Here is a 16071-nt window from a genome sequence, read left to right on the forward strand (position 1 = left end):
TGTGTGACTATCATAAATAAATAAAAAAAAAAAATTAAAAAAAAAAAAAAAAAAAAATAACAGATCACCAGCATGTTAAAACACACTATCAATTGCTGAATATGCATATAAAATATTTTTCCATAAATAAAAAAAATGTCTTGAGTCAAAGACAAAATGAAAAGAGAAAAAATATCTTGAGACAAATGCAAATGAAAATCTAACACAAATTTATAGGATACAGCAAAAGCAGTTCTAAGACGAAAGTTTATTGTATAAATGTCTATATTAAAAAAGAAAGAGGGGATCCCTGGGTGGCGCAGCGGTTTGGCGCCTGCCTTTGGCCCAGGGCGCGATCCTGGAGACCCGGGATCGAATCCCACGTCAGGCTCCCGGTGCATGGAGCCTGCTTCTCCCTCTGCCTATGTCTCTGCCTCTCTCTCTCTCTGTGTGACTATCATAAATAAATAAAAATTAAAAAAAAATAAAAATAAAAAAATAAATAAAAAAGAAAGAGCTCAAATAAACAACCTCATTTATACCTCATAGAATTTAAAAAAAATAAATAAATAAAAGGAAAAACTAAGAACAAAGTTAGTTGAAGGAAAGAAATAACAAAGAAATAACAAAGATCCAGAGTAAAAATAAATGAAACAGAGACTAAGAATTGTTTTTTTTTTTTTTTTTTAAGGTAAGCAAAATACACAAACCATTCGCTAGACCCACCATAAAAATAGGAGAGAAGACTCAAATAAAATCAGAAATGAGGGGCACCTGGGGTGGGGCTGGGAGGGCTCAGTGGTTGAGCAGCTGTCTTGGGCTCAGGTGGTGACCCTGGGGTCCTGGGATGGAGTCCCACATCAGGCTCCCCACAGGGAGCCTGCTTCTCCCTCTGCCTATGTCTCTGCCTCTCTCTCTCTGTGTCTCTCATGAATAATTAAATAAAATAAAATAAATCAGAAATGAAAGAAAAGACATTACAACTGATGCGACAGAAAGACAAAGGATCCTAAGAGACTACTACCAACAATTACACACCAACAAAATGGACAATGTAGAAGGATCCTAAGAAACTACTATCAACAATTATACACCAACAAAATGGACAATGTAAAAGAAATAAATTTGAGAAACATACAACCTACCAAGATTGAATGAGGAAGAAATAGAAAATCTGAACAGACCAATTATTAACAATGAGACTGAATCACTAAACAAAAACCTCCCAACAAAGAAAAGCCCAGGACAGAGAGCTTTACTGAAACCTACCCAACATTTAAAGAATACCAGTTCCCCTCAAACTTTTCCAAAAAATAGAAACACTCATTTTATGAAGCCAGCATTATCCTGAAGAACACTATAAGAAAAGAAAATTACAGGCCAACATCCCTGATGAACATAGATGCGAAACTCCCCAGCAAAATATTAGCAAACCAAATTCAACAAAACATTAAAAGAATCATATATTATGAACAATTATATATTATGAACAAGTAGGATTTATTCTAGGGATAAAAAAAGTGGTACAACACTCACAAATCAATGTGAAACATCATAAATGTGAAACAAAATAAAGGATAAAAATCATATGATATTCCAAAGAAATAGAACAGACCAATTGACAAAATTCAATACTTACTCATGACAAAACTCTCAACACAGTATAGAGGGAACATACCTCAACATGATAAAGGCCATATGACAAATGCATAGCAAATATCATACTCAGTGGTGAAAAGCTCCAAATTTTTCTTCTTAGATCAGATATAAAGCAAGGTTTTCCACTCTCACCACTTTTATCCAACATAGTACCGGAAGTCATGGCCAGAGCAATTAGGTAAGGAAAGGAAATGAAGGGCATCAAAATGAAAAATGAAGAAGTAAAACTGCAGATGACATATTACATAAAGAAAACCCTGAAACTTAGAACTAATTAACAAATTAAGTAAAGTTTGAGGATACAAAATCAATATACAAAAATCTGTTACCCTTCTATACACTAATAACAAACTATCAGAAAGAGAAAGTAAGAAAACAATACCATTTACAATTGCAGCAAAAAGAATAAAATATCTAGGAATAAATTTAATCAAGGATGGTTAAAGACCTGTATACTGAAAACTATAAAGCATTGATGAAAGAAATTAAAAACACCAATACACAGAAAGATATCCTATGGTCATGAATTGGGAGAATTAATTCTGTTAAAATGTCCATACTACTCAAAGCAATCTACAGATCCAATGAAACCCCTATTAAAATTCCAAAGCATTTTTCACAAAAATGGAACAATCTTAAAATTTGTATGGAACCACAAAGACTCCAAATAGCCAAACCAATCTTGGGAAAGAACAAAGCTGGAAGCATCACTCTTCCTAAATTCAAACTATATTACAAAGCTATAATAAGCAAAATAGTATGGTATTATGTTAAAAACAGACACATAGATCAATGGAACAGAGAACCCAGAAACAAACCCATTCATATATGGTCAATTAATTTACGACAAAGGTGCCAAAAATATAAAACGAGTAAAAGATAGTCTCTTCAATAAATGGTATTGGGAATCCTGGACAGCCACATGCAAAGGAATGAAACTGGACCCTTATCTTACATCATAGGCAAAAAATCAACTCAAAATGGATTAAACCCTTGAACTAATTAATAAAGACCTGAAACCATAACACTCCTAAAGAAAATACAGGGGGCAAGCTCCTTGACATCAGGGTTTGCAGTAATTTTTTAAATATGAAATCAAAGCAAAGGCAACAAAACAAAATTAAACAAGTGGGATTATACCAAACTTTAAAAAGTTTCTACACAGCAAGAAAAACCATCAATAAAATGAAAAAAGCAACCTATGGAATAGGGAGAAAATATTTGCAAATTATATATTGGATAAGATATATTTCAAACTCCTACCGGGGATCCCTGGGTGGCGCAGCGGGTTAGCACCTGCCTTTGGCCCAGGGCGCGATCCTGGAGACCCGGGATCGAATCCCACATCGGGCTCTCGGTGCATGGAGCCTGCTTCTCCCTCTGCCTGTGTCTCTGCCTCTCTCTCTCTCTCTCTCTGTGACTATCATAAAAAAAAAAAAAAAAACTCCTACCAATTCAACAGTATAACACAGCTAGATACATAGACAGACAGACAGACAGATAGGATTTTAAAAAGAGTGGTGGATCTGACTAGATCTGTTCCCAAAAACATAAAATGGTAAACAGGTAAATGAGGTGATCTGCATCACTAATCATCAGGGAAATGCAAATCAAAACAATGAGATATCACATCACAGCCTGCAGAATGACTGTCATTAAAAAGACAAAAAATAAACAAGTGTTAGAAAGATGCAGAGTTAACTTTTGTACACTATTTGTTGAAATGTAAACTGGTACAGCTACTATGGAACAGTATAGAGGTTCTGAAAAAATTAAAAATAGAACTACCATATTATCTGGCAATTCCACTTCTGGGTATATATCTGAAGGAAATAAAATCAATGTTTCAAAGAGGTATCTGCACTTGCATGTTCACTGCAGGATTATTTACAATAGCCAGACACAGAAACAACCTGTGTCCATCAACGGATGAATGGATCAAAGAATGTGACACACACACCTCCCAGAATATTTTTCAGTCATAAAAAAGAAGAAAGTCTTGCTATTTGTTGACAGCATGAATGGACCCTGACAGCATTATACTAAGTGAAATAAGTTGGAGAGAAAGACAAATACTGTATGGTCTCATTTATATGTGGAATCTGAAAAAGCCAAACTCACAGAAACAGAGAACAGTTTGGTGGTTGCCAAAGACAAGAATAGGAGGGTGAGGGAAATAGGTGAAGGCAGTCAAAAGGTCCAACTTACAGTTATAAGATTAGTAAGTCCTGGGGATGGAATGTACAGCATAGTGACTACATTTAACAATGTTGTATTTTATATTTGAAAGTTGCTAAAAAAAAAAAAAGGTAGACCTTAAAAGTTCTCATCACAAGAAAAAATAAGTCTGTAACTATGTGAGATGAAGGATTTTTTTTTTAAGATTTTATTTTTTTATTCATGAGAGACACAGAGAGAGAGAGAGAGAGAGAGAGAGAGAGAGAGAGAGAGAGAGAGGCAGAGACACAGGCAGAGGGAGAAGCAGGCAGAGAGAGCAGCAGGCTCCATGCAGGGAGCCTGACGTGGGACTCGATCCTGGGTCTCCAGGAACATGCCCTGGGCTGAAGGCAGGCGTTAAATTGCTGAGCCACCTGGGCTGCCCGAGGTGAAGGATGTTAACCAAAGTTATTGTGATAAACATTTTGCAATATATATATTATATATATATATATCAAATCAATGTGTTATACATCTTAAACTAATATACAATGTTACATGTCAATTATATCTCAATAAAACTAAAGGAAAAATTTTTAAATAAAAAAATGTAAATAATAAAGAAGTCTTTTAGTGTAAGGATTATTAGGATATTTCCTTTTCACTGTTGATGAAAGTCCGTTGCAGGACCATTTCAAACTTACTCTTTGGTTTGCAGATACATCTCAAATAGATAATCAAGACCTTGTCTGATTCTAAAGACTACTAAGTTTTGAAAAATAAGTCATTAAACATTGCACCAGGGCTATGACCACTTTATTGTTTAACTGCCTATTAAAAAATGAAAAACACATTATTTTTTTTTTTAATTCCAATGTTTAGTTTCCAGTAGCCAATCTACATTTATCATTCTCTTTCGTGGTGCTTTATAGTACTGCTTTCCTTTACTGGTTATGTTTTCTAGTTGTCTTATAGATATTTGACATGTCTCCTCAGATAGATACCAAACTAAAGAGCAGAAGCTATGATTTGCATCTTAAAATAGTATCTAGTATTGAATACGCTATAGGTGCTTAATGCATTTTATACAGACCTCCAAAAAGAAAATGGCTATAAAAAAGGTAAATTCCTTCAAAGAATAATGGCTCTCTATTAGTAAATACTGACACTATAAGGGATTATTGTATTGCAGGAAATGTTAAAGTAGACAAAGAGGAGCTTTAAAAACATTTCATAAAGCAAATCAAATGTGGACCACTATATAATGAAGATGATAAATTCAGTAAAATCTAATTTTTCATTCTATGGGTTCTGAGGGGGAGTTTACATGGTAAGTTATATCTTATTCTGGATATTAAACTTTAATTTAGCACGTAGGACAAAATCTGAAGTATTAACCTTGATAATTAAACCTGCTAAATTATCCTTGATAATCACTCACAATGCCTATAAAAAACAGTACACACGGTTTTGCACACAGAAGTCCATAAAGCATTATGTACAGTGCGGTCTGCCAACTGCCAAACTGGATAGACTGAAGGAAGTAAGAGATGCAAGGAGAGTTTTATGTACAAAGATGGCCATTCAAAATATTCTGCCTTTAAGATAATAATTATGACTCCTGGTGGTGAGCTTTGGGGTTGAAAGAAGTATTCTTGTGTGCCTGCAGAGTTCCCCTTTCCTTACTGCTCTATTAAGTCTCTAGAAACTTAATACATTTTAATGCATTTATTTGTTGTTCTAAAGATTAAACAAGATGGGAGAATCCTAGTTCTTAAACATAGTATAAAAATTGAATAAAGCGTGATGTATCTCTAGTACAGACAATTTTACCATGAAATTGAAAGTATAATTTTAAATATCACATTGCCTGGATCAAGGAATATAAACCATGTTCCCTGGAATGGATCCAACTGGAGAAGGGGGTACACAGAACTGAGTATTCTCTAATCCTGTGGTAAATGGAACAGTTTTGGTTTCATTGTTTTTACTACTGGTCTTTTACTACTAAGCTAAATAACATTTAGCTTAACAAAGTTCCACAGAAGTTTCCAGAAAGTATAAAAATCACAATGTGTATCATTTCGGAAAGTAGCAGGTATAATAATAATTTTCCTGAGCAGCTCAGTAAATTATTTTAGGCTTCATGAAATATGTAAGAATGGCACATAGAATATTAAAATATTCTTAATAGGTTATCAAGAGTCAGCTCCATTTTGTCTTTACCTACTTGTTATATAATCTAAATAGTTTAGATTCATTGAATACAGAGAATGGAGCCACAGCAATATATTCACATCTTAAAGAATCTTTTCAAAATCAACACTACTTGACTGAAAGAAAGGGCTAAAAGAAAGCAAATAAGGTTTACCTTTCTATTTAATGTGTTAAGGGCAAATATTTAGCTTCTGCATTTGTGATACAGATGGGAAAAAAGAGGAGCCAAGATTTATTTAGTGCTTGTTATTTGATAGGCACTTTTATATAAAATATCATCCTATTATTTTATATTATTTCAACAAGGCTAAATATTATTAATTCTATTCAAAACTTAAGAAACTGAAGGGTAGAAGAGCTAAAAATAACTTGACCTGGGTCATACAATGCAGTGCTTCAGTGACAGAACCAGAATAAGGATCCATTTTCCTCAGCTGGTATTTGTTGAGTAGTTACTAAGTGCCATGTTTATATATTAAGAATTATCTATGTATTAGTCTTCACAACAACCCTAGACAATAGAAACTAACATTATCTCTATTTTATAAATGACGACATTGAAGTCACACAGCTAGTAAATGGTAAAACTGGTATTCATGCTCAGACTCACCTGTTATTAGAGTATATATGCTTTTTTTAAAAAGATTTTATTTATCTATTCATGAAACACACAGAAAGATAGGCAAAGACACAGACAGTGGGTGAAGGAAGCTCCCTGTGGGAAGCCTGGTGCGGAACTCAATCCCAGAACCCTGGGATCACGACCTGAGCTGAAGGCAGATGCTCAACCACTGAGCCACCCAAGTGCCCCTAGAGTATATACTCTTAACACAGCAAATTATCCTTGTGAAATTTTATACAGCTTCTAGTTCAAAAGGATAAACCTGTATAATCATAAATCTCAAGTCCTATTTATCTGTCTTAACAACAGGAGTGCCTTGGATGATGTTAACTGATATTCTCAAAAACCTTTATATTCAATTTTGTATTAAGTTTCATATTCACATTCCAAGACTATGAATAGGATGGTAAGGGGACCCAATAAAAGTTCAAGTAAAAAAAACATGGCCATCCTGAATAATATTAAAATAAAGAATAATCAGTAATACCATCAACTTCCTAATTTGGTTCCCCTACCTAAAACTTTTTCTCAGTGAGATATTTCATCTCTTATTTAATAAAGCATCAAGCTGAACTGAGCTCTTTCCCTTGCTCTCCACCCCTTTGTTTTTCTTGCTAAGTCAAAAGAAATAATGAAATGTTTTTGGCCTTAAAAATCTGCTAATCTACAAGAGATTTAAAAGGCTGTATCAGGGTGCCTGGGTGGCTCAGTGGGTTAAGCGTTTGCCTTCAGCTCAGGTCAGGATCCCAGGGTCCTGGGATCTAGCCCTGCATTGGGCTCCCTGCTCAGTGAGGAACCTGCTTCTCCCGCTCCCTCTGACCCTCACCACTGCTTGTGTGGGTGCGCACGTTCTATCTCCTGCTCTCTCTCAAATAAATAAAGTCTTTAAAAAAATAAAAGGCTGTAACAACATAGGGCTTTATGATCTATTTTGCTTGTATTGATTAAATCAACAGATTTGTTGTAGATGACATACTGTAACCAACCCCCACAAAAATTTGAGTGAGTTCTAAGGGAACATAAGGTAAACAAATGAATATAGTGACTAGCAAATCTATAGCAGGGGACATCACTTAACATTGAAAGTTAAAATATCACAGAGCAATCACACAACATTAACTTCCTCCTACACTGACCAAAGTCACACAATATAAATAGATACTACGATGAAACAATTATAATAAAATATGATGGATGTCAAATTGTGGAAGTAGAATTGTCAAACAGATCCCATATTATAACAGGAAAATGACAGATATCAAATTATAAAACTAAATCCAGAAAGAATTCAGTGTCACAATAAGGGATATTTTGATAACTGCTGTGAAACAAGTATTCAAATATAAGAGCTCAGATTTCCTTATTAAGGAATAAAGATGCATCATAACTACGTCTGATATTTTTAGGGGAAGTAGGATATTCTCTTAGATTTGAGATTTTAAAATGTAGAAATTTTGTATTTTCTCCTCTGCCTCCTATTCAAAATTTAAAATACAAGGATAACTTTACTGTAATATTTTCTCTTTTTTTTCAAAACAAGCTTGGCTACAGAACAAAATAATACATATGCAGCACACCTACCTTATACCCAAAATAAGACTAGCTTCTCGCCTACTCATTTTCTGTTCAAATCCTCCTTTATAGTAGGATGAAAGGCTCTGTACAGGAAAGAAAGAGCATGAAATAATTAGTTCCATGTATGAGGTGGCATGACTTCAATCCCATCATAACTGCAGTAAGAGGAATGTATTTTACTAGAATCAACTCGAAACGGTGTGGGGGGGGAGCACTAAACAATGATTCTTTATAAGAAACTATGACCAAGGTGAATTTAAAAAACATTAACAATTTTTTCCACCTTCAAATACATTAATTTTTCTACATTAAGATATAACAGAATAAAAGAAATCAGTAGAAGCCAAAGACTTGAACTTTTCCTAAGCTCTGCAGTAATTTTCTCATTGGATAACTTGATAAGTCATGAATGTTGGTATGACACACATCTTTTTTACCTACTGGATTGCCTGATAGAGAAGGAAGAGAAGGAACTGACAAAGTGGGGAGGATATCAAGTTAGCAGACAGGCAGGCCAAAAAGACCAGAAAACGACTGCAAGATCACTGAAAGGTGGCTAGAAAGGCATGAGCAAGGAAGAAAGTAGTATCAGAAGTATCAGAGAGGCAACTGGGCCAGATTGGGGTGGGTGGGTAATGGGGGAGACGGCTGTAAGCAACTGAAATAATTTAGGATTCTATTCTCAGCAGCAGTAGAAGCCAGAGCACTGAGGTAATGTCATCTGACTTTATTTTGAAAGGATTACCCTAAATGCCAAGTGGAGAATAGAAAGGTGCAAGAGGGAAGCGGGAGACTAGTTAAGAGGACAAAGCAATAATCTAGGCAAGAGATGACGGTGGTATGGGCCAATGTGGTAATGGCAGAGCTAATTTAAAAGTGATCAGATTCTAGATATATTCTGAAAGCAAAACTAACATTTTCTTGGTAGATAAAATAAGGGGTATGAAAAGAGAGGGATTAAAGTTGACATAGTAAACACCACTATACACTGTTCAGCTTCCCTTTTAGATCCTGAGGCTGTTACTGATAGATAGTACTCAAGCTGTCATATTCTTTAGGAATTGCCTTGGCTGGAGAAATTCAAATTCAGGTCCCTTTCCCAGAGCAGTTTCTGTTTGATATAGGAATATAAACATTGTAGTACTCTAGAGCTCAGTCCTTGGACCTCATATCTATAACTCACTTATCAGGTTAAGTATCATTTAGCCTTATGGCTCCTTGCCCCAACCTGGGACAACCACAATGAGCCATCTGAGTCTTAGAGCTTGGCATGAGGTTGGCTGAGGCCTTTGTTACGACTGTACTGCAAACTAAATCATCTCTGTCCTTCTTCCTTCTCTTCCCTTCTGGAGCTGTTGACCCTAAGAGCACTCCCTAATGAACTACTGTTGCAAGATTTCTATTCCTTTACTTCCCACGGTTCTTGGTCATGCTGCTTCCAAGGAGAAAGAGGTAAACCAGACAGAGTGTGTGTGTGGGGGGGGCAGCAAGGCAAAGTTTATTGAGCAACAGTACAAAGCTCCGAGAGAGAGAGAGAGAGAGAGAGAGAGAGAGAGACAGACAGACAGACAGACAGACAGACACGGACACACCAGAGACGGTTGCTGTTCTGGCATTTAAATCTAGGGATTCTTGTGAGCTCTTTTGTAAAACTATCTTAAGCATCCTGAGTATGCATCCCCTGTGGATTGGCTGCTAAGGTGTGCCAATCAGGGCTTTGATCACACACCCGTCCACCTACTGAGTTATTGTTCATATACTGGTGATCTTTTGGGGCTGACAATTAGAGACTAACTGCCTCAACCAATGATAGTGACCAATGTTTTATGGTTGTTTTTGTCTCAGGATATTTTACAAAAGTCACCTATGCAGAAGCTGCTAGACAGGATACTACTATGGTCCTATTTAAGCTGCAAAAGAAGGATGCTAATGCAGTTTTGTCTTAGCTGTCCTCGTACCCTGTTTTCTTGTCAGGAACCTTGGCTCTGACTATTTAATTGTCTAACTCCTAACACCATCAGCTTGCTAATTTCTGCCTGTCTGCTTTGTCTCAGTTCTGGTGAACTTAAACTGCAAGTGACTTTACGATTTTTTGCCTAAACTGCCAAACTGCCATTTTAATGACTTAAGAGTGGAAGCAGTTATTTGTTGTGGGTAATAAATATTAGGAAATTGGTTTTGGATATAGTAAGTTTGAAATGTCTGTTAAATATCTAAATGGAGAAGTCTGACTTGGAGGTAACATTTGGGACTCATGAGTATACATACAGTCTGTAAAGCCATGAGACTGAATGAGATTACCTAAGGAGTGAGAGTAGAGAAGTCCAAAGACTGAGCCCTAGAGACTGCAAGTTTGAAGGGGTCCAGAAATGGAGAGGAATCAGGAGGCAGACTGAGGAGGCCCAGCAGTGAGGCAAAAGGAAAAGCAGACACCAAAAGTAAGGAAGGGAAAAACAGTTTCAAACACTTCTGATAGGTTAAGTCAGATGTGAGCTGAGAACTGACTGCTGAATTTATCAGAGGTCAAAGTCTTTGACAAGAGCTGCAGGGAGTAGCTGTGAGAGTCTGATTAGAGTGGATTTAAGAGAGTACAGGAGGGAAGGAACAGGAGACAGCAAGTACAGACAATGCTTTAGAAATTCTTAACAGAGGGATCCCTGGGTGGTGCAGCGGTTTGGCGCCTGCCTTTGGCCCAGGGCGCGATCCTGGAGACCCGGGATCGAATCCCACGTCGGGCTCCCGGTGCATGGAGCCTGCTTCTCCCTCTGCTTGTGTCTCTGCCTCTCTCTCTCTCTCTCTCTCTCTCTCTGTGTGACTATCATAAATAAATAAAAATTAAAAATATATATATAAAAAAATAGAAATTCTTAACAGAGAAACAGGATGCATGAATTCAACTTTTAGAAGGAAAAAAAATACATCAATGATTACACTGCATACATGATTTTAAAACATGAACCCCTATTTTTGTATGGAAAAATAAGCGTATGTAAACATAAAACAAAATCAGAAAATATATATATACTAAAATATTATTTTTCGTTGGTAGCATTATGAATATTTTTTTCTTCTTTATGTTTATTTTTACTTTCTAAATTTTCAACAACAGAGGCTACCTGTACAATTTTTTAAAAAGGAGAACTAAATAAAAGACAAAGGAAATCATTAGAATTTAAAAAATGAGCCAGATCTGGTCATTTATATAAGCTGTTGTCTTTGAACAACTTGTTATAAATTTCCACTTCGTAATAAATCCCTGGCAATTAATTCATTTAACAAACATTTCAGCACCCACTACATGCCAGGAACATTTCAGTGAGACAGGTCAAGTTTTGTCCTTCATCGCATAGATGCTAATCTATCAATGTACCAGTGTTGTGAGGAATAGGATATACTATTTCAAGTTTCGAGTAATTTACAATCTAGAAAGAAAACTAACAACAATGCCCTTCTCCAACTTGTGAGAGGAGGAAAAGAATCAAATTATTTAAGTACACAAAGTAACCTGGACATGTGTGGGTGCACACACACATACACACAGAATATATAAAGGACTAGGGGATTTAATAGAGGAATAACTGCTGGTTTTAAGCTTTCTCTCAGCAGATCAAAATTTTTACTAGATGCATACTTACTTCCTGACATTTCTATCAGTATTTATTTACCTTAGGGAGCTCCAAAATTTCAGAATAAACAGATAAATTGATGTTTCATGAAGTGTCACTCCCACTAGTCACAAAGCTCATTAACCCTAAGGGCAGGTATTATATCTGAGCAATTATTTACTTTTAGTTTTGCCCAGGTGGAAAAGGAGACCCAGAACTTAAAATTTCACATCTGGATGAGGCTCACATCCTAAAACACTGGCCTGCTTATGAGTAAGTTAATCTGTGCATAACTGGAAGGAACAACATAGAAAAACTCCATCAGGGATCCCTGGGTGGCGCAGCGGTTTGGCGCCTGCCTTTGGCCCAGGGCGCGATCCTGGAGACCCGGGATCGAATCCCACGTCGGGCTCCCGGTGCATGGAGCCTGCTTCTACCTCTGCCTATGTCTCTGCCTCTGTGTGTGTGTGTGTGACTATCATAAATAAATAAATAAAAATTTTTTTAAAAGTTTAAAAAAAAAAAAAAAAGAAAAACTCCATCAAATAGAGTGGATGGCTATACTTTTCTAAAAGACTTTCCAAGAACAGAAACAGTATGATTCCACTACTTTTATGCTGCTGTCTATTTGAAATATACCCTGAACCTTACAAATTACTATTTTGTATCACTCTTTCATAAAGTATATATATAAACAACATACCTCAATATAATTTTCCTTCTAAAATTAGCATTAAATGCTATAGTGCCATATATTATCAAATATGAAATGAATCAAGTTAAACAAAATCTTCATTAAATAATTTACTCAGCCAAGAGCCTGAAATACAAAACCCCCCAGACAACCAAAGAACTATATCATTCCATAATCTTGAGAAGAAATACATTTATCATAAATTCCTATTATTTACAATAATCTATTTAGAGAACCACAGAGAGGATTTTAATTTATGTTGGTTACTTGAATATCACTTAACTGTAAGACAAAAGAAGTGCAATTTTTAAAAATTGTAATAAAATAAAAGGATACTTTCACAAATAGAAAAATAAAAGCCGGGGATCCCTGGGTGGCGCAGCGGTTTAGCGCCTGCCTTTGGCCCAGGGCGCGATCCTGGAGACCCGGGATCGAATCCCACGTCAGGCTCCTGGTGCATGGAGCCTGCTTCTCTCTCTGCCTGTGTCTCTGCCCCTCTCTCTCTCTCTCTCTCTGTGTGACTATCATAAATAAATTAAAAAAAAAAAAAAGAAAAAGAAAAGCCTCAGAAGAAGATGAATGACTTGAGTTTTTCCCCCAGGAAAAAAATTAGGGATAGTCAACATTAGCTGAGTTAATTAGCTGAGTTTTTAATATACTAAAAATCAAGCAAAAAACTAAAAAAGTTTAAAACAGAATATTGCATTAAAAAGGTCTTTTGCGGGGATCCCTGGGTGGCGCAGCGGTTTGGCGCCTGCCTTTGGCCCAGGGCACGATCCTGGAGACCCGGGATCGAATCCCACATCGGGCTCCCGGTGCATGGAGCCTGCTTCTCCCTCTGCCTGTGTCTCTGCCTCTCTCTCTCTCTCTCTCTCTCTGTGACTATCATAAATAAAATTAAAAAAATAAAAAAAATAAAAAATAAAATAAAAAGGTCTTTTGCTTCCTAAAGTATCTCTGAAATGAGAAGAGAGATATTTTTAAAAGGAAAAGTCCATTATAGGCCTAGAAAAACAAGAAATGAGAAAAGTAGTAAGTCAGAAACTTTAAATACTAGAAGGTTGAAAACATGTAAGACTGCACATACAGAAAAATCACTGTAGCCTCAAACACCAGAAGAAAAAAGAAAAGCCTTCTCAGGAAATTAAGAGGACTGCCACCTGTCATTTTGCCCTCAGGCTAAGAAAGACAATTGCATGCCTGGGATATATTTCATTGCAGGTGGTAGGTCTGAGAGAAGCAAAGGGGAGTAAATAGCAGCTCACATTTCAGAACCCAGAAGGCCAGGGAGGGACAGAGTGTGCCAAGAAATAAAATACACATAGTACTCAATCTCTCCTCAACCTCTCTCTAGAGGTCCCAAGCCTGCCTCTGGGTGCTCCTTGCTTTGGAAGACATGTCTGATGACATAACCTATCATTGTATTCATAGCCCACTATGAACCGTCCCATTCAACTAAATTACTGAAGTAAGTCTACCAAACTGTTTAGGAAGGCCACTTATATTAATCAACTTAGTTCTCACAAACATAAACCAATAACCAAGGCTTATCAGATATTTGAACAAATCCAGTATCATGGGGGAAAAGTGGAACAAAGATGAACAAATAACACCTAGCTTTTGGAAGAGGGAGATAAATCAGGAAGCAGAAAAAGATTTGACAAAATTTGAATTAGTATCTTATATCCACAAAGAGTAAATTGCTATGAAAAAGAAACAAGAAAATTTTCAGGTATTAAAATATTACTGATGTAAAAAATTTAGCAGATGGACTAAATAACAGAATAGCCATTATTAAAAAATAATCAGGTAATATGGAAAATAAGCTTTGGAAATACTGTGGAATGTAAAGCAAAAAGATAAGAGAGAAAATGTTCAGAGACATGAAGGATAGACTTAGAGGTCCAATGTGTCTCTAATAAAAATTCCAGAAACAGAGAAGAGAGACAATGGAAGGAAAAATAAAGTATGAGAGAATCTTCTAAAACAAAAATAGACAATTTTCACTTAAGTCACACTAAGAATACCTGTGAGATTTTAGAATATCAGTAATAAAGAGAAAACCCCAAAAACTTCTAGTTAAAAACAAAAATCACCAAAAAACTAAAAGCCTAAAGTACAAACAACAAAGACAAAAATCCAAACAGGCTGCTTGTTTACAAAGGAGTAAGAATAAGAACATCAGAAATTCTGGCTGAGAGTGTACCAGAAAATGCGGCTAAGAATATGCAGGAAAGAATTTATGTGGGCACTGAGGTTCATTCAGTCTGAGCAGAGATTTTTTTTTAAGTAATCTCTACCCTCAAGGTGGGGCTCAAATTCACGACCCCAAGAGCAAGAGAAGCAGCAGGCTCCACTGACTGAGACAGCCAGGAGCCTCCTGAGCAGAGATTTCTGTACTCCTCTCCTACTGGCTCCACCAGATTTCAACCAGCAGCTAACTGATGATTAACAGTGAGAGCAAAAGAAGCAAACTGTTAGCAGAGAAGAACTTAAAACATTTACCATCCATGCATTCCATATGAAAAAATTACTCCAGGCAGTATTCCAGAAAAATGGGGGGAGGGGGAGTATGAAAAAACAAAGATGGGTTTTAAGAAAAAGATGATGTTAAAGCACAGAGAAAGCAAACCTCAAGAAAAAAATCTAAAAAAGAATCCATAGGAATCTGAACCTTGCAGGCTTTGAGTCACAGAGATTTAGTGGCACATGATTATAAATCCCATTTTTTAGCAACTCTATTTGGTTTAATGATGAATCATATTTATAAGATTAAAACTCTGTAAATGCAGTGTTTTATGAAGTTTGACACTTGGAAATCATTAGTGCCAAGAGAAAGTATGCATATATTTAATTTGTCAGTTTCCCTAGATTTTTTAATACTTAAAAATTGTTTAAGACATTCTTATCTTCACAGAGGTATAATTAGGATGATGACGATGATGATAAAGATGTTCTAAGAAATATTTTCACTGCAAATTGCAGGAGTAGTACTTTGTAGGGGAAAAAAGGGCCAGATTTATCAAAAATTGCTCCTTACCTCAGACCCACAGAGGAGAAGGAAAGAGGGATACATCATTTCTCTCTCCTTAAGAAATGCAGGTGCCAAGTTCCGTACACCCGTGACAACCTCTTAAATGCGTCTACCTTATCCGTGAGGCTCCATAGAGCGGTGAAAATTTTCTCATTTTCTTGTTCTCTCTTCCTTTACAATGTTAAATAATGTAGTTCTATAAAACTTGTGAGTCTTTTGTTTACAATATAAATATATCTACTGAAGATCACCTTAACAGAAGAGAAATAATTTCTGAAATTTTCTCCATTCATTATTTATAAACATATGGAAAGACATAAATAACAATCCATTAAAGAACTATGCCACTGTTTCCATTCCTTTATTTCAAGCCAACATTATGTATTACTTGCACTATCTCAATACCCTCTTAACGGGATTGACAGCTTTCACTCTGGCTCATTCTTGTCTACACTCCAGGCAGCAGGCAGAGTGATAATCTAAAATGCAAATCACACTGCCCCAGGGCTCACAACGTTCCAAAAGCTTT

At 36.2% G+C, this 16071-nt stretch overlaps 1 protein-coding gene across 6 annotated transcripts in view; it reads right to left on the minus strand.

Annotated features, from left to right (window-relative positions):
* Positions 1–16071, minus strand: part of DNAJC15 (DnaJ heat shock protein family (Hsp40) member C15) — a 76570-nt gene that overhangs the window by 25374 nt on the left and 35125 nt on the right. For 4 of the 6 annotated variants that reach the window (XR_007404834.1, XR_003147907.3, XM_025478194.3 and 1 more), the window contains exon 4: positions 8216–8292. Coding sequence is in view for 2 of the 6 variants with exons in the window: in XM_025478194.3 (XP_025333979.1) it covers positions 8216–8292 (77 nt within the window). In the remaining 4 variants the exon portion in view is untranslated. Of the gene's footprint in view, positions 1–8215; positions 8293–10892; positions 11025–15548; positions 15794–16071 lie in introns of those variants that run through there. The other 2 variants (XR_007404835.1, XR_007404836.1) reach the window with 2 other exon arrangements.

The sequence above is a fragment of the Canis lupus genome, chromosome 22 (assembly GCF_003254725.2).
Source record: "Canis lupus dingo isolate Sandy chromosome 22, ASM325472v2, whole genome shotgun sequence".
In the NCBI taxonomy this organism is placed as follows: Eukaryota; Metazoa; Chordata; class Mammalia; order Carnivora; family Canidae; genus Canis; species Canis lupus.